At 47.1% G+C, this 26,907-nt stretch overlaps 1 protein-coding gene across 2 annotated transcripts; it reads left to right on the plus strand.

Annotated features, from left to right (window-relative positions):
• On the plus strand, positions 3,171–26,907 carry CTCFL (CCCTC-binding factor like). Of its 2 annotated transcripts, XM_013968706.2 has the most exons (11): positions 3,171–3,512; positions 3,609–3,734; positions 4,470–4,695; positions 6,583–6,753; positions 7,061–7,194; positions 12,112–12,232; positions 12,768–12,917; positions 16,265–16,425; positions 17,841–18,023; positions 25,793–25,913; positions 26,759–26,907. In XM_013968706.2, exons 1-11 carry the CDS (start codon positions 3,171–3,173, stop codon positions 26,905–26,907), a joined length of 1,884 nt encoding a protein of 627 aa, XP_013824160.2. The 2 variants fall into 2 exon arrangements, with proteins under 2 accessions (XP_013824160.2, XP_013824159.2); XM_013968705.2 differs by having other exon boundaries at positions 3,171–3,734; positions 4,485–4,695.

Below are 26,907 nucleotides of genomic sequence, written 5' to 3' on the forward strand. Positions count from 1 at the left end.
TCCGGACTCAGGGATCTGACCCACGTTTCTTATCTCTTCTGCATTGGCAGGCAAGTTCTTTACCATTAGAGCCACCTGGGAAGCCCCATCCCCATATATTTATTCACAATCAGAAACTAAGACAATCGCACTAAATTTTAAGATTTTGAAAAGTAAAAACAACACGGAATGAAATTTTCCTGGAACAGTGTAAACCATACCTTAAAGGAAAAAAAAAAGAATGAGTGAACTGAAAATTATTTTAATCATCCTTTGGCTCCAAACTTGTATTTATTTGTATCTAGTGGAGACCAAATCCTTCTAGAGAAGTAAAACATCAGTCATCTCCATTAAAAAGAACTTACTGAGGTGAAATTCCAACAGAAAGTAATCCCTTTAAGCGAACAACTCAGGGACACAAAGCTGGTGCATCACGGCTCCTTCTGAGTTTAAGAAGGGAGATGGCTCCTCCCATCTCCCCCACAGCTCACCCTTTCTGCTCCTCTTCCTCAGTAATCTACTCCATTGACTTTCATTTCTCGCCTCCCCACCATCATGTCCTGAGCTCCCTCCCGTTCTCCATCACACCCACCATATTTCCCCCCTCTGCTCCTGCCCTTGCTCTCCCCCATAAGCCACTGGCGACCCCAGCCCGGGCCTCAAGATCCTCCTGAGTTCCCTCCTCTTTCTTCAACACACTCCATCTGTCAAAACTCACTTCACTTCATTCTTTACTTTCTCCCATTGCCCCATTCATCCATCGTCTCCCAGGTCCCAGCGCCCCCTGCAGGCCCCCCACACTCCCCCATCCATCTCCCCGCACGGTCTCTAAGCGCCCCCTGCAGGTTCCCACCCCACCTCCCCTATCCATCTCCCCATGTGGTCTCTCAGTGCCCCCTGCAGGTCCCCCCACCTCCCCCATCCATCTCCCCATGTGGTCTCTCAGGCACCCCCTGCAGCGTCCCCCCACACTCCCCCATCCATCTCCCCTCATGGTCTCTAAGTGCCCCCTGCAGGTCCCCCACACTCCCCCATCCATCTCCCCTCATGGTCTCTAAGCGCCCCCTGCAGGTTCCCACCCCAACCTCCCCCATCCATCTCCCCACGTGGTCCTCAGCGCCCCCTGGAGGTCCCCCCCAACTCCCATCCATCTCCCCTCATGGCCTCTAGCGCCCCCTGCAGGTCGCCCCCAACTCCCCCATCCATCTCCCCACGTGGTCTCAGCACCCCCTGCAGGTGCCCCCCACGCCCCCATCCATCTTCCCTCATGGTCTCTCAGTGCCCTCCACTCCCCCGTCCATCTCCCCCGTGGTCTCAGCGCCTCCTGCAGGTCGCCCCCAACTCCCCCATCCATCTCCCCTCATGGTCTCTCAGTGGCCCCTGCAGGTGCCCCCCACTACCCATCCATCCCCCCACATGGTCTCAGCGCCCCCTGCAGGTCGCCCTCCACTCCCCCATCCATCTCCCCACGTGGTCTCAGCGCCCCCTGCAGGTCCCACCCACTCCCCAGTCCATCTCCCCTTGTGGTCACTCAGCGCCCCCTACAGGTCCCACCCACTCCCCTGTCCATCTCCCTCAGTTGTCGCTCAGCGACCCCTGCAGGTCATCCTCTACTCCCCCATCCATCTTCCCCACGTGGTCTCAGCGCCCCCTGCAGGTGCCCCCCACGCCCCCATCCATCTCCCCTCATGGTCTCTCAGCGCCCTCCACTCCCCCATCCACCTCCCCACGTGGTCTCAGCGCCCCCTGCAGGTTCCCCCCCACTCCCCCGTCCATCTCCCCCGGTGGTCGCTCAGCGCCCCCTGCAGGTCCCCCTCCACTCCCCATCCATTCCCCAACATGGTCTCAGCGCCCCCTGCAGGTCCCCCTGCACTCCCCCGTCCATCTCCCCCGGTGGTCTCTCAGCAGCCCCTGCAGATGCCCCCCACTCCCCCATCCATCTCCCTGTGTCTCTCAGCGCCCCCGTCGGGCCCCCACTCCCCCATCCATCCCCCAATGTGGTCTCAGTGCCCCCTGCAGGACCCCCCCACCCCTCCATCCAGCCCCCAACGTGGTCTCAGCGCCCCCTGCAGGTCCTCCTCCCCGCCCCCATCCATCTCCCCACGTGGTTGCAAAGCGCCCCCTGCAGATCCTCCTCCCCGCCCCATCCATCCCCCACGTGGTCTCAGCGCCCCCTGCAGGTCCCCCTGCACGCCACCCCCTCAGCTGCCCCGTCTCAGTTCCCTTTGCAGGTCCCCCTCCACTCTCCCTTCATCCATCCCCACTGGCCATCTTCTCAGCATTACCTGCAGCTCCCCCGGCAGCTCTCACCTCCTCTCCCTCACTTTCTGCCTCCTCCATCATCCTCTCCCCAGGCCACGCCCCTTGCATGCTGCCCCCCCCCCTTTTCCCACTCTGCGCCTGCGCACTGCCGTCTTTGACCCTCGCACCCAGTCGGCTGGCAGCAGCAGGCAGTGGCCTGCAAGCATGCGGCACGAGGCGGATTCCAATGGACTTAGCGGGCTGCGCGTCCAGGCCACGCTTCTTGGGTGAGGATCCTCCCCAGGGGGACCAGACTCCAGCCTCCTCTGGAGGAGGAGCTGCTCCGCGTGGACGCGGGAGTGGGAGTTGGCGGGATGGCGGGAAAGGTTCCCGGGAGCTGCACCAGAGAGGTGGGGGAGGGGCCCAGTCATGGAGGGGCCAAGCAGGGAGAGGTGGTCCAGGGAGGGAACGACGCCCCAGGCCTGGAGGGGGCATGTGGTGAGCCTGAGGCCTGAAGGCCAGGGCTGCGTGGGTAGAGGCCCTAGGCCTGAAGCCTCCATGGCTCAAAGGGAGCTCAGTCTGTAATTGTGCCCTGGTGGAAAGCTGGTTCAAGCCACCCTTCTGGACCTGGAATGTGCATTTGCTGAAAGCCTGGCCAGTCTCAAGCCTTCCAGGCCTGGAATGTGCATTTGCTGAAAACTTGCCCAGGCTCAAATCTTTTGGTTCTAGAATTTTCTAGACAAACACCTACTTTAGCCTAAATCCTGCTTAGCCTCAGCCCCTTCTCAGCCTAGGCTGAGTTAACTTAGTCCTGACCCATGTGAGCCCCCAAGTCTTTGGGGGCTGGAACCTTATCAGGCCTTGATCAGCCCCAAAGCCTACTAGGCTGAACCCCCCACTGTGCCCACCCAGACAGGCTTGCTTCTTTCTCTGACAGAGGTGGAGTCATAATGGCAGGGGCTGAGCTCTCTGTCCCCCCTGAGCAGTTCACCCAAATCAAAGAACCAGAGTTGATACCAGACAGGGCCCTGCAGGAGGAGGAGGAAGAGGAAACTGACAATGATGGGGTGTGCGGAGTAAAGGAACAGTCGGGCTCTGCGGGTTTGGAGGTGGAGAGTGCTCAAGGGCCCCTCCAGACCACGATCCTGGAGGAGGTGCCAGAGCTGGTGCTGGCTGCCCCGGAGGAGAGCGAGAGGCACATCCTGACCCTGCGGACCGTGCACTTCCCCTCGGAAGAGGCTGAACTGCAGGACCTGAGCTGGCTGGATCCCCAGCAGGAGGACGAAATGCAGGTGACGGTGAGCCAGGCCGGTGGTGGGGTGCAGTCGCTGGTGTGGCTCGAGGAGGCGGCCCAGCAGAGCCTGCACCAGTGTGTCCTCAATGTCCAGGAGGAGGTCTACTCGCTGCAGGAGATGGAGGTGATGCAATTTCAGCTTCTGGAGGAGAATGTGACCAGGGCCGGTGAAGACTGCAAGTCTGCAGTGAACCTGGAAGAAAGCACTGGATCCGTAAAGGTACACCTGGTTTTAAGAAAAGGAAGGGGGAGCCAGAAAACTGTTTTTTAGAGTTCTCCTTCCCTGGGTTGGGAAGATCCCTCAAAAGGCATGGCTACCCACTCCAGTATTCTTGCCTGGAGAATCCCATGGACAGAGGAGCCTGGCGGGCTATAGTCCATGGAGTCGCAAAGAGTTGGAAATGACTGAGCAACTAACTTGTGCAATATTATATATGGACAAGCAGTTTAAATTTTTTATTTTAAACACAGGGGCTTCTCAGATGGTCAGTGGTTAAGACTTCTCATTTCAGTGCAGAGGTTGCAGGTTTGATCCCTGGAAGCTAAGATCCCATATGCCTTACAGCCAAGAAACCAAAACATAAAACAGAAGCAATAACAAATCTAATAAAGACTTTAAAAATGGTCCACATCCAAAAAAAAAAAGATTAAATTGTTACAATAAAGACATGTCCCAGAAAAATCATGGAGGAACTTGTGCAGTTTATTTAGAGTTTAAGAAGTTACACTAATTAGAATATGATAAGATCCTTTGAGTTTTAAAACTGTATTAATGTTCCATTCAAACCCTTGATGCTTAATAATTACAGTTTGAGCATTTTGGTTGCAACGGACAATTTTCTGTACTTTTTTATGTTTTCCTCTGTGGATTTTATGGTTTCATCAAGGTGAAGAGTTAAACCAGGCTGTAATTAACAGTATTGTACTTGTTTGAATACTTGTTTTTGTTCCTTAGCTCCAGAAAGGTCAGGAAGAGGAACAGCGGCTGGCTGAAGGTGGATTCAGTGAAAAAGCAGAAGAGCAGTTTTTTCTTGTGGAAGCAAGGCCAGGAGATGAAGGAAGAGATGAAATTGTTCTGACATTTTCAAACTTAAATATGGAAGAACAAAAAGAGAAACCTCAACGGGGTCAAGCACACCTTGAAAAACCCAGCACTATGAAAAATCAAAAAAAGGCAAAGGGTAGGCTAGTTCACTTGGTGCAAGAAGCTCTGCAAACAACAGGGCAACTGATTCTCTTTAGTGGGGGAGAGGGCAATTTGAGTTTGTAGTGGTTGCTTTAGTCGTTTTCAGAATGGCAGGAAACTGAACTCTATATTGTGAATCAAATGCAAAAGAGTTTTGCGTTTTGTGATCAAATGTTTTAAAAGCATAGTACAGAGACTCCCTTTCTACTTAGGTGCACTTAAATAGAAGCTTGGATTTCCAAGGTGGCTCAGTGGTAAAGAATTTACCTGCTTGTGCAGGAGACGGAGTTTGATCCCTGGGTTGGGAAGATGCCCTGGAGAAGGAAATGGCAACCCACTCCAGTATTCTTGCCTGGGAAATCCCCTGAACATAGGAGCCTGGCAGGTACGGTCCATGGGGTTGCAAAGAGTTGGAAATGACTTGGCGACTAAACAAAGCAACAGATAGAAGCTTGGGCCTCATCTGCTGCCTACTTTGCACCCCTGGGGGTTGGGAGGTCTGATGGAGACCCAAGCAAGTGTGTCAGTGCTGGGAGATGGACAGAGTTATACCTAGAGGGCAGCCAAGACATCTTCTAAGGGGAGGGGATGTTTAGGTGAAGCTAGGAAAGAGGATAAACCTGGCCCTCAAAATTTATTTGTTCACGTTTTTAAAAAGTTTAGTTTCTCTCTTATCTAAATCAAGAGATTTCACCCTTGAAATTTCAACTTTTAGCTCTTTTATAAAAAGCTGTATCTGGCTACCTTTGGCTGTTTCCTCCTTCTAGCAACAGTTGGTCAGGGCTAAAAAGTGATTCAGTTTAGAAAACCACACTGCCACCACTGTCCCTTCTTACTTGTGGTTAGCATCATCTCAAAGTATTTGCAACTTCTTCTTTGACCCATTGGTCCTTTAGGAGTGTATTGTTTAGCTTCTCTATATTTGTGAATTTTCCAAATTTCTTTCTTTTGTTGATTACTGACTTCAGTCTGTGATGGTCAAAGGGCAGATTAGTTCTGTCTTTTAAAATTAATTGACACTTGTTTTCTGGTTTACCCTATTGTCTTTCCTGGAGAAGGTTCCATATACACCTGTGAGGAATATATATTTTGCTCTTGTTGAGTGGAGTGTTCATAGAAGTCTATTCTGTCAAATAGGTTTGTGTTGAGTCTCCTGTTTCCTTGATGATATTTTGCCTAGGTGTGCTCTTCATTGTTGAAAGTGGGTTGTTGAAGTCTCCAACTGCTATTGAAGGCTCTCTTCCTGCTTTCAATTCTTTCAGTTTCTGCTTCAAGTATTTTGGGGACCTCTTATTGGGTGCACATGTGTTTATAATTGTTATATCTTCGTGATGATTTGACTTTTTTACTATTATGTTCTTTTTAAAAAAATGGTTACTTATTTATTTTTGGCTGCGAGGGCTTTTCTCTAGTTGCAGCAGGGCAGGGATACTCTCGAGTTTCGATGTGCAGGCGTCTCATCGTGGTGGCTTCTTTGGTTGTAGAGCATAGGATCTAGGGCGTGTGGGCTTTAGTAGTTGTGGTTCCTGGGCTTAGTTGCTCTGCAGCAGGTGGAATCGTCCCTGCATCAGGGATTGAACCCCATGTCTCCTACATTGGCAGGTGAATTCTTTCCCACTGAGTCACCCGGGAAGCCCTACATTACATTCTTATCTGTCTCTTGTAACAGTTTTGTCAGAGTCTATTTCATCTATGAGTATAGCCACCCAGCTTTCTTTTGGTTACCGTTTTCATGGAGTGTCTTTTGTTGGGTCATCACGTTAGGTTAAAAAAAAAAAAAAAAAAAAGGATGTGCCAAGTTACTTTGATGTATTTAAGTGGAATTTGAGCACCTAAAGGAAAATGTTTACAAACACATCAATGTTGTCTCTCCCTCCTGCAGAAGTAAAACGAACCTTCCACTGCGACTTCTGCAAGTTCAGCTCTTCTAGAGTTTCGAGTCTCAATCGTCATGTGAAAATTCACAGCACTGAAAAGCCCCACGTGTGTCACCTTTGCCTGAAAGCTTTCCGTACAGTCACCCTCCTCCGGAATCATGTCAACACCCACACAGGTAAACAGCTGAGGGGGCCGTTCCCCTTGCAGGATGTTTGTTGAGACTTGCATAAGAAGGCAGATCTACCTGTTTCTAAATAAAAATGGTGTCTTTTTTTAGACTTTAGTTTTGTCTCTTTTTCTTCCACTTTGGTTCAAAACATTGGATGGTCCAGAGATTTTTCTCATATCTCTCTGGAGCATTTGGTTTAAAGAGCCTCTTCTGAATTTTTAAATCATTTTGAGACTGAGTATTATACGTTATAATTGCCTAGATAAATTGTGGTTAAATCTTGTATGAAAGAATAAACTGTGTGATTTTACAGGAACCAGGCCCCACAAGTGTGCTGATTGTGACATGGCATTTGTCACCAGTGGAGAACTCGTCCGGCATAGACGTTATAAACACACTCACGAGAAACCCTTTAAATGCTCCGTGTGCAAGTACGCTAGTGTAGAAGTAAGTTCACTGTTTGTACGTAGTGTCTTATTAAGAAGTTTCTGTAAATCAAACTGGTAATAGAATCTCTTCCAATATCTTGTTCTCATTTCTAAATTTATTTTTTTTTTAAACATGATTTCTTTCTTTTTTTTTTTCTTTGACACCAACTAGTGAAAGTAATTGGAGAAGGCAATGGCAACCCACTCCAGTACTCTTGCCTGGAAAATCCCATGGACGGAGGAGCTTGGTGGGCTGCCGTCCATTGGGTCGCTAGGAGTCGGACACGACTAAACGACTTCACTTTCACTTTTCACTTTCCTGCTTTGGAGAAGGAAATGGCAACCCACTCCAGTATTCTTGCCTGAAGAATCCCAGGGACAGAGGAGCCAGGTAGGCTGCCGTCTGTGGGGTGGCACAGAGTCGGACACAACTGAAGCGACTTAGCGGCAGCAGTGAAAGTAATATATTATGGTGTACAGATTACAAGTAATCTATGGTCCTTGAGAAATAATTCTCATATTTGTTTAAACATTCTACCCAGCATTCCGTGTAGCACTCATTCCACAAAATCAAAATGTATCTGCTCTAACACAGAACACAGATCCGGTTTTGAATTTTTGCCGAAATCTTTGAGCTTTCCTCAGTGGTACTCGGTTCCGTGCAAAGCAACTTGCTTAAAGATTTAAACATGGCCATTTCTGTTCTTAAGGACAGAGACCACCTTTTTGAATCTTCAGTTTTATCATATCGTTTCTACTAGATTGGTTTATTTATACATCAGAGTACAGTTACTTTTTAAATTATTTATTTATTTATTTATTTATTTATTTTTGTCTGTGCTGGGTCTTCGTTGCTGCCTGCAGGTTTTCTCTAGTTGCAGCAAGTGGGGGCTACTCTGTAGTTTGGAAGCAATAGTCTCTGGGGGTGTGGGCTTCAGTAATTGCGGCTCCCAGGCTCTGGAGCACAGGCTCAGGAGTTGTGGCTCACAGACCCAGCTGCTCGGTGGCATGTGAGATCCTCCCAGACCAGGGATCAAACCAGTGTGCCCTGCGTTGCAAGGCGGATTCTTAACCAACGGATCACAGTTACTTTTGAATGTCACTTTTCTGCAAGTTTTAAGGACTCTGCCGTCCAGTACAGCACATGCTGGGTCCTGAGCCCATTGAGCAAGGAAAAGACACTCGAACTCAACTAAGCCAAAGGGGACAGTGAAAGTTTAAATGCAGTAGTGATGCAACTGTGTTTCATCAACTAGGAGATTTCACAGACAGTGTCCGAATTTGATTCCAAAAATAATTTTCTTTTTTGCTCTTACTATTTTTAAAAATTGTTTCTCATCTGAGTTAAAGGTTGTAACTGTATAATGAAAATGTAACCAAAAGTGTGGGGCGGTGGGGGGCGGTGCGGTCCAGCTGCTTGCCACTCAAAAGCCAATAAACAGGCCAGGTTGGTGGAAAGGAAAGTTTGCTTTATTTCAGGTGCCAGCATAGCTCAGTCAGTAAAGAATCTGCCTGCAATGCAGGAGACCCAGATTTGATTCCTGGATTGGGAAGATCCGCTGGAGAAGAAATGGCAACCCACCCCAGTATTCTTGCCTGGAGAATCCCATGGACAGAGGAGCCTGGCGGGCTACAGTCCATGGGGTCACAAGAGTCAGACACGACTTAGGGACTAAACCACCACCAGCAGCAACTTGAGGGAGAGGGTGGCGGAAATCTGTCCAAAGGCCAACTCCCCCCACCCCAACAAGCAGAGGGTGAGAGCCTTTATAGACAGAGTTGGGCAGCAGGGAGCTACATGCAGAAACAGCCGTCATCTGTAACACTCATCTTCAAATTGGTCATCACTGGTTGGACCAGCATCATCTTGGTTGTTTCAGGTACAGTTAATCTTCAGTTCCAGGATCCCTTTGTTCCCATTTCTTTGAGGCCATTTCTCAGAATTGTGGCAGCTCATGTCCTGGGTGCCATCTGGTCTTCGTGTAGTTAACTTTTCCACCTGGTGTTTTAGTGTTTTAGTATCGGTAAGACAGTCCACAGGATATGGCCCAGAATATTATCTGTAGCCCTTGAAAAAGAACTAAAGGTCCTTCCCTATGCTTAATGAAAACATCATTATTATTTAGTCTCTTCTCACTTGGTTTTTCGTTTGTTTCAGCATTTCTCGCTCTCTGGTTGAACTTACTCTTTGACTAAAGTTTTCCACACAAAAGGCAGGCAGAGAACATCAGTTGCGTGGGGGCACGGCAAGGACCATAGGATCTTGAAAGTGAAAGTCACTCAGGTGTCTGGCCCCTTGGGACTCCCATAGACTGTAGCCCCCTGGGGTCCTCTGTCCATGGAATTCTCCAGGCAAGAATATTGAAGTGGGTTGCCTTTCCCTTCTCCGGGGAGTCTTTCCAAGCCAGGAATCGAACCTGGGTCTCCTGCATTGCAGGCAGAATCTTTACTGTCTGAGCCACTGGAGAAGTATAGGCTCCTGCTCCATTTCAAAAACACAAATACGGGGTTTCACAGAATGAAGCCATCTGAAGGTCGTAAATGTGGTGTAGACTTTTGGTTGCTGTTCTGCCAGTTCTCAGCACATACTCCCAGGTTCGCTGAGACCCGTCTCGAGTTGGCCTCAACCCCGGCCCTCTGCTGCTGCCATCACCTTGTTGTTGGTTTTTTTTTTTTTTTTCCTTTTCGCACTTTCAAAGTCTAGCATGCTGGTCTGCTCTAAGAAGGAGTAACCCAAGCCCCCTCCCTGACATCACCCCTATACCCAAGTGCCAGCAGGAGTGAGTAAGGCTGGGGTACAGGTATAGCAGCTTCTGAACTCCCCTGTCTCCCCATCCTCGCTTTCACAGCCGTCCAGTGAAGGTTTACACACAGCCTTCTTTGATGGGCTTCTCTGGTGCCTCAGACAGTAAAGAATCTGCCTGCAGTGCAGGAGACCTGGGTTCGATCCCTGCGTCAGGAAGATCCCCTGGAAAAGGGAATGGCTACCCACTCCAGTATTCTTGCTTGGAGAATTCCATGGAGAGCGGAGCCTGGCAGGCTACAGTCTGTGGGATCACAGAGTTGGACACGCCTATGTGACTAGCACTTTTCTTTGATCATTTACACCGTGCAACTTATCAAACCTTTTGTGCTATGATTTTAAAAGTTCTTTTTGTTTTGCTTTCTTGTACACTCAAAGATATCTTTTTTTCTTCTAAAAATCTAAGCTGGGACTTCCCTGGTAGTGCAGTGGATAAAGAATCAGCCTGCCAGTGCAGGGGTTTGATCGCTGGTCTGGGAAGATCCCACAAGCCACAGAGCTACCAGGCCCGTGGGCCACAACTGCTGAGCCCACGTGCCACAACTCCCAAAGCCCGTGCGCCTAGCACACCTGTGCTCTGCTACAAGAAAAGCCACCGCAATGAGAGGCCGACACGCTGCAACGAAGAGTAGCCCCCACTCACTGCAGCTAGAGAAAGCCTGTCCACAGCAACGAAGACCCAGTCCAACCAAAAGTAAATAAATAAAAATGAAAATCTAAAAGCCGAATTGTTTTGGTTTGGCTCTCGTTTTCCAAGTCTTCCCATGTTCTAGAATGTTCTTCAGGCTTGTGTGTAGTTGCCGCACATTAGGGAACCCAGCCCAGTGCAGCCCTCCTAAGATTACAAAGAGACTGCTCAGGGATTTCTGACATCTGTATTCCAGGCGATCACCTTCTGTTCTACTAAAGGTAGATAAAGGCCCAAAATAAGTGATTACAGTGTAAGAACAGTTCTTGAAGGTAATAAAATAGGCAAAAAAAAAAAAAAAAAAGATCAAATGAGAGGCGTGTCTACCTTTTAACTGAGTAGGGTACATACATTCTAATCAAATTAGAATGTAGTGTATTTTTTTTCTACTTATATGTTACTTTTCTTCTACTTAAAAGTTGCTTCTCAGGTGGTACAGAGGATGAGAATTTGCCTGCCAATGCAGGGGACACGGGTTCGATCACTCCCTGATCTGGGAAGATCCCGCATGCCATGGAGCAGCTAAGCCCATGCGCCACAACTACTGAAGGCTGAGCACCTAGAGCTCGTGCTCCCCAGCAAGAGAGGCCACTGCGATGAGAACCCGTGCACCACAACCAGAGAGGAGCCCTCACTCTCTGCAACGAGAGAAAAGCCTGTGCACAAGAAAGACCCAAGGCATTCAAGAATAAAATAATTTTTTTAAGTTACTTCTCATGGAGAAACTACTGCCGCGTGGAACCTATTCTTTTGTTAAAAGATGGTTATTTCACTCTTCGCTGCGGTTTGTGGCATGTGGGATCCAGTTCCCCAACTAGGGATCGAACCTGGGCCTCCTGCTTTGAGAGCGTAGAGTCCTAGGCGCTGGACCACCAGGGAAGTCCCTGGAACCTCTTCTTTTTTTTTTTTTTTTTTTTTTTGGAACCTCTTCTTAATTACTAAGGAGGCTTTCCTCCATCCCTGGGCTGTTTAGGGTCCACAGGACTTGGAGCTGGGAAGTGCCTCCAACAGACACAGGTCCATTCAAGAGCTCATGTTTCAAGTTTCTCTAATTACACAAACAATAGTTTTGTGGCCTGCGCGCTTCTGCAGCATAATCTAAACTTTGCCACTTTTGAGAGGATGTTGCCTTAGAAATGAAAATAAAATCGTGTTTGCTCTGAGCGTCTGGATTTCCATCTTCTTTTGCAAAGCGAAGCTGAAGGTGAGAGTCTCTTCGTCCTCCCTCTCATTGTCACCCGAGGATCTCAGAGCACACAACTCAGATGAAGGACACCATCCAACCCAGAAAGGAAAATGAAAGGCTTAGCGTGTTTTCCGGGGTGTGAAATGGGCTCTGATGTTAACATTGGACTCATTTCCATATCTTTTATAATGCTGCTTTATTCAAGAGTCCGCAGGTGTGACGTTTCCATTGCAATAAATATCTTCCATTTGTTTACCAGGCGAGCAAGTTGAAGCGCCACATCCGCTCGCACACGGGGGAGCGCCCCTTTCAGTGCTCCCTCTGCAGCTACGCCAGCAAAGACACCTACAAGCTGAAGCGGCACATGAGAACACATTCAGGTGGGAGTCTCTCCTGCTAAGGCCAAATAGGCAACGCGTTGCTTTCTCTGAGGGCTTCCCAGGGGGCGCTAGTGGTAAAGAACCCGCTTGCCAACGCAGGAGACACAAGAGGCTCGGGTTCCATCCCTGGTTCAGGAAGATCCCCTGGAGGAGGGCATGGCAACCCACTCCAGTGTCTTGCCTGGAGAATCCCATGGACAGAGGAGCCTGGCGGGCTATAGTCCACAGGGTCGCAAAGAGGTGGACATGACTGGGCCACTGAGCACACGGGCACACGTGGGCCTTGAACCATGAGCAGCCACCAGATGTTAGGAGAGTCGCTCCCTCTGGCCCACTGTCCACAGCTGGACATGATGTTGTCCGGCTTGATTTAGGAATCTCGTGCTCTTTGGAGAATCAGACGTAGGATGAAGAAGCTGAAAAGGGAATATTGGGGGAAAGAAAGGCTTTCAGCCCCAGGTGTCCTTTGCGGAGCACCAAGGTTTTCGGGGTGGAGCACCTCAGCAGACGGTCACTGTTGTCTTCCGTGTCCCAGGGGAGAAGCCCTATGAATGCCACATCTGCCATGCCCGCTTCACCCAGAGCGGGACCATGAAGATGCACGTCCTGCAGAAGCACAGCGAGAATGTCCCCAAGTACCAGTGCCCACACTGCGCCACCATCATCGCCAGGAAGAGCGACCTGCGTGAGTGTCTGGCGTCCGGAACTTCCTTTATTGTTTTTTTTCATTGGCGTGTAGTTGCTTTGAGCTTCCCTGGTGGCTCAGACGGTAAAGAATCTGCTTGCAATGCAGGAGCCCTGGGTTCAATCCTGGGATCAGGAAGATCCTCTGGAGAAGGAAACGGAAACCCACTCCAGTATTCGTGCATGGGGTTGCAAGACTTGAATATGACAGAGCCACGAAGACTTCCACTTTTCATAGCTGCTTTATAGTACAGTGTGACTTAGCTATATGTATTCATCTATCCCCTCCTTCTTGAGCCTCTCTCCCACGCTGCCCCATCCCACCCTTCCAGGTCAGTCCCACTAGGTTACCCCAGAGCACTGAGCTGAGCTGCACAGCAGCTTCCCACCAGCTGTCTGTTTTACACATGATGGCGTTTACATGTCAGTGCTACTGACTTCTTTTGGCTGCACTGTGTGCAGCTCTGGGAAACCTGAGGAGCCCTGGGCCTGATGCCAGGGAGGCAGTAGGATTCAAGAACTGCTCCTGGGGTTGAGTTGGGGTTTTTTTGTTTTTTCTCCTTGATTGTTGTTGGTTTTGTTTTTTTTTTTTAAGAGGTCCTATGGTGCCATCTTGTGGCTATATTGCATAATTGCAGTTTCAGTGTTTGGTCCAGGTCCTGTCTAGGTACACAGATGCGCTCTCGCGGGCATTTGAGCTCATAGGCTTCCTCCAGGTGTTACTTGGCTCCGTATTGGGTCTGTTTTTTCACAAATGACGAAGGGGATCAGATACAGAAAGTTAACTTACCCCAGAGTCCCATGACCAGGATGCCAGGACATGGCCTCGTTGCAGGTTCTGAATCTTTTATCAGTGTCCTGTCCAGTGACACTCACCCTGCTGTGACCCTGAAAAGTTCTGGGAACTAAAGGGACAAAAGTAAGAAGCGAGACATGGTTCTTTCCATAAGGAACTTGCTTCAGTGAAACAGTCCTCTTCCTGTGACATGAAATCCACATTGTGACCAGGTAAACCATCGTAACAGAGGACGCACCTTGAGCACGTCTGAGTGCCGGGTTGAGAGCTGGGGTCATATGCCAGCTTCGGGGGAAACTGGTTGTAGTTGGTGTCAGGTGGGGGACAGGTAGAGTGAGCGAGCCAGCCTCTCTCCTTTGTTCCAGGGTTCCTGGTCCCTCAGTTTCCACTGCCTCTGTCCTCTTCCTAAAACATAACCCTGTGATGCTCAGAATATGCCAGCAGAGATAGAGTCCCCAGTTTGCCCAGAGATATTCTAGAGATGAGAGTCACTATTTTGAAAACATTTCTGAAAGGGTAAAGGTATTTAGTGAAGCCTTAGCTTTTGTTTTTCTTCAAAATCTTTGTCAGTTGCAAAACACAGCCCAGTGGGACCTTGTAGGGCGTGAACCATGAACCAGTTGCCAAGAAGGGACATTTTCACACCACCACCAAGAAATACAGGCTATGGCCCATCTGAGTCAGTGGCATTCTCCATACATGTCATGAGATGTTCTATAAACAAGCTCAGCCTTCCTTCTTGTCTCTATAGGAGATACCAAGCTCTTTAAATGACTGAGTCGGCACACCTGACATGTGTACCTCCACCCAGCAGCTGTTGATTTTAGTGCAGCCTCTGACACAAAGGATCACAAAGCCAACTCGCACTAGACTCAGTTGACAAGAAATTATCTTAGAGCGTGTCTGTCAATTATGACATAGGAAAAATCAGAAGATGGACATCTAACAGAACATCTGGGCTTTTAAGTCAGAATACGGAGGCTAGGGACTTCCCTGGTGGTCCAGTGGTTAAGACTCAGAGATCCCAAGGCAGGGGGCCCAGGTTTGATCCTTGATCAGAGAACTAGATCCTGCATGCCCCAACTAAGACCTGGTGCAGCCAAATATATATTTTTTTAAATTATGCAAAAATTGCAGAGGTTATATCTTTGTTACATAAAACCATCCTAGGGAGAAGGCAATGGCACCCCACTCCAGTACTCTTGCCTGGCAAATCCCATGGATGGAGGAGCCTGGTGTGCTGCAGTCCATGGGGTCGCTAAGAGTCGGACACAACTGAGCGGCTTCACTTTCACTTTTCACTTTCATGCATTGGAGAAGGAAATGGCAACCCACTCCAGTGTTCTTGCCTGGAGAATCCCAGGGACCGGGAAACCTGGTAGGAGGCCGTCTATGGGGTCTCACAGAATCGGACACGACTGAAGCAACTTAGCAGCAGCAGCAGGCAACAGAGTGGTAAAGAACCCTCCTGCCGATGCAGGAGACGCGAGACACGGGTTCTGTCCTAGAATCGGGAAGATCCCTTGGAGAAGGAAATAGCAACCCATTCCAGTATTCTTGCCTGGGAAACCCCGTGGACAGAGGAGCCTAGTGGGCTACAGTCCGTAAGGTTGCAAAGAGTCAGACACCATCAGCATGTGCACAGACATTCACGTAAAACCATCTTAACATTATCCTAAAAATCCACCCACATAGTAAGGTTCTCCAAGTGCTTTGTTTAATGAACATGTTGGGTCCGATATGTCCTACCTTATGTGCTTAACTCCATGAGAAAGAATATTAGCATGAGATGCATTTAAAGCAGCAGTTTTCAGCTGAGAATGACTTTATGGCTGGGGAGGTGGGCATTTGGCAGTATCTGAAGGCACTTTGGTTATCACCCTGGGGAGGAAGGGATGCGACTGCTGTTAGAGGGTGGAGGCCAGCAAGGCTGTTAAACATACATCCTGCAGCACCCAGGACGCCCCCACCCCGCCCAGGAAGACATCAGCCAGCTTCAAGTGTTACTACCAGCAGACCCCATTCTATTGCACTTTGCTTTATTGTGTTCCTCAGATGCTGTGTTTCTTACACATTGAACATTTGTGGCAACCCTGCATTAAGCAAGTCTATTTGCACCATTTTTTTCCGACTACACTTGTTCACTTCTTGTCTCTGTATCACATTTTGGTATAAATCTCACAATATTTCAAATCCTGCACCAGCAAAAAGATTATGACTTGCTGAAGGCTCAGATGCCAGTTAGCATTTTTTTAAAGCAGTAAAGTAGTTTTAAATTAAAGCATGCATCTAGTTTTTTAGACACAACGCTAGTGCGCACTTAACAGACGATTGTCTAGCGTAAACATAAGATGTATAGGCACTGGGAAGCAAAAACATCCATGTGTTAATATTTGTTTTATTTGGTTTCTCATAATGGTCTGAAAGGGAACCTGCAGTATCTCTGAGGTCTGCCTGTAGTTCCAAGGCTGAGAAGCTCTACTTGAAGAGTAGGGGGAAATTGAGCTCACAGAAAATAACTTCTTGTATATGATGCTCCATGATGCTTTTAGGTGTCCATTTGCGCAACCTGCACACGTACGAAACTGCAGAGATGAAGTGCCGTTACTGCCCTGCTGTGTTCCACGATCGCTACACCCTTATCCAGCACCAGAAGACTCACAAAAATGAGAAGAGATTCAAGTGTGAATACTGCAGCTACGCTTGCAAGCAGGTACTGTGTATCAGGGACTCCAGGCAGGTGCTGGGGGCCGGGGGGAGATGGAAGAAGGAAGGGCTGGAGTGGGATTCCCTTTCACTTTGAACATATTCTGGAAAATCGTGCCTTCCATAAAAGAGACTATTCAGAATAGCCAAAAGACAGCTGTGTATGAGCCAAGAGTTGTTTTCACAGTGTGGGTTCAAAAGTGTGGCTCACAGACCCCTTGAAGTCCTTGAAGGCAATCAGAAGCATAAGGTCAAAGTCACTGTCATTAAGTAGTTATGCTGCCAACACACTCCCTGCCCTTTCGCTATGTGACGTTGGCATTGATGGTGCAAAGGCAGTGGGGCTGCCCAAACGTGAGTCAGAGCAGCCACACCAAGCAGGACTGTTGTGTGTCTTGTTTTTTGATTAATTTACTTATTTTTGCTTGTGCCGGGTCTTTGCTGACGCGTGTGGCCTTTCTCAAATTGCAGAAATTGGGCGCTGCTCTCTAGTTGCAGTGCCTGGGTTTCTCCTCGCGGTGGGCTCTCATCGCAGTGGGCTTTTGTTGCGGCACACGGGGCCCTAGGTGCCCAGGCTCAGTAGTTGCAGCACGTCAACTCAGTTGTCCCACAGCATGTAGAATCTATATTTTTGTCTTGATTCCCCAAATGAGTTACTCATGTAAATCTTAGTTAAAATTTCTGGTGATTTCTTTGCTGAGAACAGTGATTTTCACCACTGTGCTTTTAAATCGATAATGGAGATTAGCTGTAACACCATCGGGTAATAGCCAGGAAAACATCTAGATGCTTGAGTTCCTTCAACCCCCAAATAGCCGCTGAATTGAAACTCTAACGATAGGTTTTCAAGTTTGCAGGATCTGTCTGCTCTTTGTAAACTCGGATCATGGCAAATAGTTATAGAAATGAGGCTGCAGCTACATGAGCTTTTCTGGAGAGGAAATTGATTTCACTCTTCTAAGTGTGGTCTGCCTCATCCCCCTGGGAGGGAAGGACCTGCTGGGATTAATCGTGAGAACTTGGTAACCTGGGGGCAAGGACCGGGTAAGACCTCGCTTCCTAGAGGCCATACTGTGCTGCTTCCACGGTAGGGCTGTGTCGAGAATGCATTGGCTTTGTTTTTTCTTAAAAATGCACACATCTTTGGAGGAGGGGGGGAAAGGTATGCAGTTAATAATGGGGCTTCCCCAGTGGCTCAGCGGGAAAGAATCTGCCTGCAGTGCAAGAGATGCAGGTTCAATCCCTAGGTCAGGAAGATGCCCTGGAGGAGGAAATGGCAACCCATTCCAGTATTCTGCAGGCTACAGTCCATGAGGTCACAAAGAGTCAGACACGACTGAGCGACTAAACGCACACAATAAATAATGCTTGATACTAACAAATCGTCAGTAGCTAAGCCTGTTTGTTTTCCTTGCCTTCCAGGAACGTCATATGACAGTTCACATACGTACCCATACCGGAGAGAAGCCATTTGTCTGTCTCACCTGCAATAAATGTTTCCGACAGCAGCAGCTTCTAAATGTGCACTTCAAGAAATACCACGATACCAATTTCGTCCCGACTGTTTACGAATGCCCCAAGTGTGGCAAAGGTTTTTCCCGCTGGGTAAGCTTACTCAAGTCACAATAAATCCTCCTTGAAAAGATCCCGGGATTCCCCAGGCACAGTGTCACACCCAGGCAGTTTAAACCCGATTATAGAAACTTGCTAGGATTTAAGATAGCATCTGTCATGCCTTAGGAAAGTGGTTATTAGTTTTTTGGAGTCACGAAAGTCTTGGAAATCTTATATAAATGTGTGGTCTCCCTTCTGTGGAAAAAGGCAATCCTGCAGACAGAATCTTGCAAATGGCTTTAGGGAGTCCTCAGACTGAAGAACCCCTGCTTCTCAGGTAACATTTTAAAGAATTGTCCTTGTGGATTCTATTTAGGCTACTTCATAGAGAGAATGCTGTTTTTCATATGTTTTGTAGATATTCTTAGACTCGTGCCATTGGTACTATGGCGAGAAATACACTTACTCTTCTATTTATCATTTTTTAGATGTTGTGTTAGTTATCTATGGCATAATGAATTACCCCCAACGTACTGGCTTAACACAACCCGCATCTGTCCTGTCTCATTTTCTGTGGGTCAGGAAGTTGGGGCTCTGGATCTCTCATGGGTCCCAATCAGCATGTTGTCAGGGCTGCAGTCATTTGAAGGCTTGACGAGGGCTGGAGGGACCACTTCCAAGCTGGCGCCCTCAACGCGGCTATTGGCTGGAGGCCACAGTTCCTGATCGCATAGATCTCTCCGGTGGGCTGCTCAAGTATCCTCATAACCAGAGCGAGTGAGAGATAGCAAGGAGGAAGCCATGGTGCCTTTTGTCCCCTAGTCTTCAGAGTGACACGACCCTAATTCATTGCAAATGCATCACATAATTCAGGCCCTATTCCAGGGATGGGGGATGAGTCCCTTTTGAAAGAAAAACGTGTCCATTTATGGACATTTTAAAAGCACCAGAGGTGATTAGCCAGATTCCTAGATATGATATAAGCTTCACTCTAACTTTATAAAAGTTTAAAATGATCTGAATTTGACTGTTTTATGGAGGAAACTGTCTTTCCTCTTAAGAGACGATGGTAAGGTTGTTGTGGTGTTTGGGTAGCATCATGTGACAGTTTTAGAGTGTTAAGCTAAAACTTCAGAATTTCAAACAGAAGCAGTGGCAGTGCTCCAGAAACAGTGTCATTCATGCTGAGTTAAAATTGTAAAGAAGCCACAGGGAAACAGAGGAAAGAATAAGTCAGCCTCATAGACTCCTTCAGAACATAAAATCGGAAGTTTGGAAACTTTTCCTCCTATTCAAGCAAGCACATTGGGACTTGCGTCTAGAATAAAGAACTTTTACAGCTCAGTAATAGAAAGATAAGTATCCTATTAAAAACAGGCAAAGGATCTAAGTAGACATTTCTCCAAAGAAGATATACAGATAAACTACAGGCTTGGGAAAAGATTCCTCACTAAGGAAATGCAAAGCAGAATGATGCTGAGTTACCCCATGGGACAGCCATCAGGATAACTGTGATCAAAGAAAATAATAAAGATGTGCAGAGATTGGACCCCTCATATACTACTGGTGAAATTTTTAAATGATGAAGTCACCTTGAAAGATAGCCTGGCAGGTCCTCAAAAAGTTAAACATAAAGTTACCGTGTAACCTGGCAATTCCACACCTAGTCATGTACCCCAAAGAAGTGAAAACTTATGACTACATAGCCGTTCACAGCAGCATTATTCATTAAGAAGTGGAGACTACCCAAATGTCCATCAGCTAACAAACAGATGAAATGCTGCCCATCCGTTTGACAGAATATTTGTTGTTGTTCAATCGCCAAGTTGTGTCCAACTCTTAGGGACCCTGTGGACTACAGCACGCCAGGCTTCCTTGTCCCTCACCATCTCCCAGAGTTTGCCCAAGTTCATGTCCTTTGAATCAGTAATGCCATCCAACCATCTCATCCTCTATCACCCCCTTCTCCTCATGCCCTCAGTCTTTCCCAGCATCAGGGTCTTTTACCAGTGAGTTGACTCTTCACATCAGGCAGCCAAAGTATTGGAGCTTGAGCTTCAACTTCAGCAACAGTCCTTCCAATGAATATTCAGAGTTGATTTCCTTTAGGATAGACTGGTTTGATCTCCTTGTAGTCCAAGGGACTCTCAAGACTCTTCTCAGGCACCGCAGTTCAAAAGAATCGATTCTTCAGTGCTCAGCCTCATTTATGGTCCAACTCTCACATCTATACATGACTACTGGAAAAACCATAGCTTTGACTATATGAACCTTTGTCCACAGAGTAATGTCTCTGTTTTTTAATTTGCTGTCTAGGTTTGTCATAGCTTTTCTTCCAAAGAGCAAGCAGCCTTTAATTTCATGGCTGCAGTCACTGTTCACAGTGATTTTGAAGCCCAGGCCTATTTACAGCAGTTTCTTTTATATAGTACATCATGTCCGGCTAACAAGAAAAAACTCCAAGGCATGCCAAAGAGAAAAAATAAATAAATAAAAATTTGAAGAGAGAGTGAGCATCAGGAGGGCCAGGGACCTTGGAATTATCAGACAGGAGTTTAAAACAACTATGATTCATATGCTAAGAGCTCTAACAGAAAAAAATAGGCGGCACACCATGTAAGCTGAGCTGGAAATTCTAAGAAAGAACTGAAAAGAAATGCTGGAGATCAATGACACTGTAACAGAAATGAAGAATGCTCTGATGAATGAAGTCAAAGAAGAACCAAATAAGTAGAGAAATATTCCAGGTTTATGGGTAAGAAAATTCAGTATCATCAAGGTGTCACCTATAGACTCAGTGCAGTTCCCATCGAAGTCTTGTCAAGTTACTTTGTGGTTACTGACAAACTGATTCCAAGGTTTACAGAGAGAGCAGAAGGCCCACAATATTGAAGGAGAAAGATGAAGTTGGGAGACTGATGCTCCCTGACTTCAAGACATAATATAAAGCCTTAAGGACTTCCTGGGTAGTCCAGGGGTTAAGAATCTGCCTTCCAGTGCTAAGGACACAGGTTCGATCCCTGGTCAGTGAACCAAGATCCCACATGCCGCAGGGCAACTCAGCCCTGGTGTCACAACTGCTGAGCCACGTGCTCTAGAGTTCCCAGGATGCAACAAGGGATCCTGAGCTGCTGCAACTAAGACCTGATGCAGCCATATAAATGAATAAACTTTTTTTAATATAAAAAACTATTAAAAAATAAAACTTCAGATAGTGTGATATTGGTGCAAGAACAGACCCAACAGATCAATGGAACAGAATAGAGACCCCAGAAATAGACCTCCAAAAACACAGTCAGCTGATCTTTGAAAAAGGAGCAAAAGCAAGACATTGGAGAAAAGATAATCTTTTCAACAAATGATGCTGGAGCGATGGGACACCCGCATGAAAAAAAAAAAAAAAAAAAAACAAACAAGATCCAGGCCTTACACTCTTCTAAAAATTAGCTCAAAATGGATCACAGACTTCAGACTTAAAGGTTAAAAAAAAAAAAATGTAAAAGTCCTAGCGTATAACATAGGGGGAAAAGTTCCAGAGGACCTTCATATGGTGATGTCTTTACAGAAAAAACACCAAAGATATGGTCCATGAGAAAAATAACTGATACAGTGGGCTTCAATAAAGTTAGAAACTTCTGTGAAAGACTATATCAAAAGAATGAGCACATAAGCTACAAACTAGGAGAAAATATTTGCAAATGTCACATCTGATAAAAGATTTATCCAGAATACAAAGAACTCTTAAAACTCAACCATAAGAAAATGACCCAATTAAAAAATGGACCAAGGATTTTAACAGGCACCTCACCGAAGAAGATATTTGTCATTCTTGTTCAGTCATTAAGTCGAGTCTGACTCTTTGCAACCCCATGGTCTGTGACACCCCAGGCTCCTCTGTCTTACGCTATCTCCCAGAGTTTGCTTAAATTCATGTCCATTGAGTCAGTGATGTCATCCAACCATCGCATCGTCTGTTGCCCTCTTCTTTTGCTTTCAGTTTTTCCCAGCATCAGGGTCTGTTCCAACGAGTCGGCTCTTCGCACCAGATAGCCAAAGTACTGGAGCTTCAGCATCAGTCCTTCCAATGAATATTCAGGGTTGATTTCTTTCTTTTAGGATTGACAAAGTCCATCTAGTCAAAGCTATGGTTTTTCCAGTAGTCATGTATGGATATGAGAGTTGAACTATAAAGAAAGCTGAGCGCTGAAGAATTGATGCTTTTGAACTGTGGTGTTGGAGAAGACTCTTGAGAATCCCTTGGACTGCAAGGAGGTCCAACCAGTCCATCCTAAAGGAAATCAGTCCTGAATGTTCATTGGAAGGACTGATGCCGAAGCTAAAACTCCAATACTTTGGCCAACTGATGCAAAGAACTGACTCATTTGAAAAGACTCTGATGCTGGGAAAGATTGAAGTTAGAAGGAAAAGGGAATGACAGACGATGAGATGGTTGGATGGCATCACTGACTCAATGGACATACATTTGAGTAAACTCCTAGAGTTGGTGATGGACAGGGAGGCCTGGCATGCTGCAGTCCGTGGGGTCACAAAGAGTCGGACACAACTGAGCAACTGAACTGAACTGAACTGACTGGTTTGATCTCCTTGCGGTCCGAGGGACTCTCTAGAGTTTTCTCCAGCACTGCAATTTGAAAGCATCAGTTCTTCAGCACTTACCCTTCTTTATGGTCCACCTCTCACATCTGTACATGTCTACTGGAAAAACCATAGCTTTAACTAGACAGACCTTTGTCAGCAAAGTGATGTCTCTGCTTTTTAATACGCTAAGTTTGTCCCAGTTTTTCTTCCAAGGAGCAAGCATCTTTTAATGTCATAGCTGCAGTCATGGTCCTCAGTGATTATGGAGCCCAAGAAAATAAAATCTGTCACTGCTTCCACTTTTCCCCCCATCTATTTGCTCTGAAGTCATGGGACCGGATGCCATGATCTTCCTAGAAGGCTATACAGATGGCAAATAAGCCTACGAAAAATTATTCCCCATCATATGTCATCAAGGAAATGCAAATTCAAACAATTGCTGTTTTACCAAAACATGTATAATAGCTTGTTGGAATAAAAGTCATTTTGGTTAACACACAAAAAAAATGAGATGCCACGACACACCTATCGGAGCAGCCAAAGTCCAGAACACTGACACCACCAGATGCTGGCAAGGATGTGGAGCAACAGCAACTGTCATGCGTTGCTGGTGAAAGTGTGTAAAACAGTGCAGCCACTTTGGAAGACAGCTTGGAAGTTTCCTGCAAAACTAAATCTACTTGTACATTACAGTCCAGCAACCCTGTTCTTTGGTATTTACCCCCAAGGAGCTGAAGGCTTATATTTACAGACAAACCTGCTCACAGGTGTTTATAGCAGCTTTACTCATAATAGCCCAACTCGGAAGCAACCAAGGCTTCCTCGGGTAGGTGGATGGACACATAAACTGCAGTGCATCCAGACAGTGGGATATTCAGTGCTAAAAAGGAATGAGCCATCAAGCCATGAAAAGACATTGAGGAACTGTACATGCTCATTAGGTGAAAGAAGCAGTCTGAAAAGACTACAGATTGTCTGATTCCAACTACATAACTCTCTGGAAAAGGCAAAACTATGAGGACAATAAAAAGATCAATGGCCTCCAAGAGTTGGGCTTGATGGAGGAACGAATAGGCACAGAACAGAGGATTTTCAGGGCAGAAAATCTCTACCTCCCTCTCAATTTTGCTGAGAATGTAAAACTACTCAAAAAAAAGAAAAAACCAAACTGTGTTTAAATAAATGAAAGCATATCTGGATACTCCAATTTAATTTTTAAAAAGTAGCAGAGAACAGTGGACACAGCAGGGGAAGGGGAGGGTGGGACGGATGGAGAGCGTGGAATTGACGTATATACACTACCATGAGTAAACTGGTTAACAGTAGGAAGCTGCTGTATAGTGCAGGGAGCTCAGCTCAGGGCCCCGTGATGACCTAGAAGGGTGGTGGGGGGCGGGAGGGAGAGAGGTCCAAAAGGGAGAGGATATTTGTACACCTGTAGCTGATTCAGGCTTCCCCGGTGGCTCAGCGGTAAAGAACCCACCTGTGATGTGGAAAATGCAGGAGACGCGGGTTTAATCCCTTGGTAGGGAAGATCCCCTGGAGGAGGGCCTGGCAACCCGCTCCAGTATTCCTGCCTGGAGAATCCCATGGACAGAAGAGGCTGGCAGGCTGCAGTCCACAGGGTTGCAAAGAGACAGACGTGACTGAGCACGTGGGCGTGCACAGCAGAAACTAGCAACACTGTAAAGCAGTCATGCTCCAATCAAAAGGGAGTGATTCTCAGACTTCCTGTCTTTAACACACAGTGGACCCTGTGTATTCCTCGAGGTAGGAATACTGGCGGCGGGGGGGGAGGCGGTGCCAGAATGTCACCCCCCCTTCCTCCCCAGGAAGGACCCCCACTCTGGCTTCGGAGCACCAGGGGCCTCCTCTCTTGAGAATCGTTTCCCTGACATGAATGTTTGTTGTATTATTTCACTTTGCTCTCTGGGCCCTAAATGTTGACGTGTGCTAAGTCACTCAGTCATGTCTGACTCTTTGCGAGCCTGTGGATTGTAGCCCGCCAGGCTCCTCTGTCCATGGAACTCTCCAGGCAAGAATACTGGAGTGGGTTGCCGTTCCCTTCGCCAGGGGACCTTCCTGACCTGGGGAAAGAGCCCTCATGCCTTATGTCTCATGCATCTGCAGGCGAGTTCCTTACCACTAGCGCCATCTGGGAAGCCCCAGATATCGATACGTTTACTTAAAATCTTACCCCACTTACTTTTTAAAGGCTGGATGTTTTTGTTTTGTTTGTTCATGCAAAACTGGTATCAGGGGTCCTTAGCCACGAACTTCATGACGTCGTTGGGAAGTCGTAGATAGAGATTTATAAACTTTGCTGGGGGTGAAGCCATTGCTTTTATCATATTCACAGAAAAATCTTTGACTCCAAAAGGCTTGGTTTTACATCCATTATCATTTTATTAACCAAGGATTGGTACACTTTTTTTCTGTAAAGGGCCAGAAAGTAAATATTTTCAGCTTCACAGACCAGTTTCTGTCCCAGCTACTCAAATCTGCTGTTGAAGCAGTGTTCCAACCCCTATGGCTAAGCATAAAATGGAAGAAATTTAAATAATATTTCTCCTCCCCTGACATGTGAATCTTCCCTCCTCCTCCCCACACACCAGGACGGTCCTTAGCACCACACCAAAGTCAAAATGGAAATTAGGAGGCGTGTTTTATATAATGGAAGTATTTAATGACATGCTGCCAATATCTTACTTTAGTTTATGAACTTGTCAGATAGTGTAAGTGTTCTTACTTATTTTAAATCATCCTGAGTGTTTGCTGACAAAAATATGTGGTTAATAGGTCTGATATAAAGTTTTGAGCTGCCTTTTTAACTCCAGATGTTGTACAATCTTAATACCTTCCAGGGGGAAGCTGACAGCGCAGTGAAATGTACATGGTATATCACTGATTTTCATAAAATCTGGGATCCAGTCTATTGAATTTTTCAAGCCTTGCTTCATAGAGTAAAAACAGTCCAGAAAAATAAATGTTGTCTTCTCACTGACTGGTATGATTTTTAAAATATTTAAAGACGAGCTGGATTTTGGCTAGACCTAAATACAACAGAAAGCAGTCTCCTTTAAAAAGTTGTCTTGTTTGTACAAACTGTGTGAGGCACACGCTCTTCCCTGCGTCCTGTCTCTTTAGCCGTGGGTTTTCCAGGCCCGTCCTGGCAACAATGACTTTCCCCCTGCTGTGTCGTTTCCCTGTCCCCCCTACAGAGCAACATGCACAGACACTCGGAAAAATGTAACTCTGGGCAGGAAAAGCCGACCACCGTGGAAAAAGAAAGAGCAATGAAGAGGAAGCCCGCCAACCCAAGAGAGCCAGCCAAGGAAGACGGTACCTCCTTTCAAACCAATCGGGTTTTATTCCACAGTGGTTTCTGGTTGTCCGTTTCCCTGGGTGCTGGGAGTTACTGTGAAAGGGAACCCTCAGTGCCCGATTCGGGCAGGCGCCTGGTCCTAGCAGTGTTGCTGCTGCCGCCGCAGTAGGTGGGCCGGTAAAGTGGGGGTGATGATGGAATCGGAGAGGAATGAGCCTGGGGGCCTGGTGGATCCACACCCCCGTCATGGGGTCCTGGCTGGACCTGTGAGCCAGGCGGTGACGTCCCTGGCCACTCTGGTGGACTGTCCCTGGGCCTGGTGGAGCTGCTGGCCACCGTGTCCATCTCCTGGGGCTGCTACAGCAAATGACCACGTTGTTGTCATTGTTTAGTCACTCAGTCGTGTTCGACTCTCTGTGACCCCATGGACTGCAGCACATCAGACTTCCCTGTCCTTCACTATCTCCCGGAGCTTGCTCAGATTCATGTCCATTGAGTCGGTGATGCCATCCAACCATCTCGCCCTCTGCCTTCCCCTTCACTTGCCATGAATCTTTCCCAGCATCAGGGTCTTTTCCAGCACTTCGCATCAGGTGGCCAAAGTATACTCCTTCCAATGAGTATTCCCAGTTGATTTCCTTTAGGATTGACTGGTTTGATTTCCTTGCTGTTCAGAGGACTCTCAGGAGTCTTGTCCAGCACCACATTTGTCCTGTTCTATAAACGGAAGGATTGCTTTCTAAAATGCTTACTGCTTTGCTAAAAGTTCAGCAGTCACTTCCAAGATACAGTTACACCATCTATCAATTTTAATTTCTTGGCTTTATTTTAAATATACCAACCCTGTGCCTTTTTCCCCAAGAAGCTACAGCTGAGGAGGTATCCCTCGTGAATGGAGAGCTATACCCAGGAGAGATGGTGCCCATTGACTTCTTAGAAGCCAAGACCGGAGGTGAGGACCTGGAGGAGGACCTGACCTGCGACATGATCCTGGCCTTGATGGATAAGTGA

This window comes from Capra hircus, chromosome 13 (assembly GCF_001704415.2).
Source record: "Capra hircus breed San Clemente chromosome 13, ASM170441v1, whole genome shotgun sequence".
Classification (NCBI taxonomy): Eukaryota; Metazoa; Chordata; class Mammalia; order Artiodactyla; family Bovidae; genus Capra; species Capra hircus.

Excerpts from the sequence above, each read along its gene's own strand:
- CTCFL (XM_013968705.2), top strand. The coding sequence starts at position 3,171 with ATGGCAGGGGCTGAGCTCTCTGTCCCCCCTGAGCAGTTCACCCAAATC. Across the intron at positions 3,735-4,484 it reads AAAGCACTGGATCCGTAAAG|GAAGAGGAACAGCGGCTGGC; the intron begins GTACACCTGGTT and ends CAGAAAGGTCAG. Across the intron at positions 7,195-12,111 it reads GCAAGTACGCTAGTGTAGAA|GCGAGCAAGTTGAAGCGCCA; the intron begins GTAAGTTCACTG and ends TTTGTTTACCAG.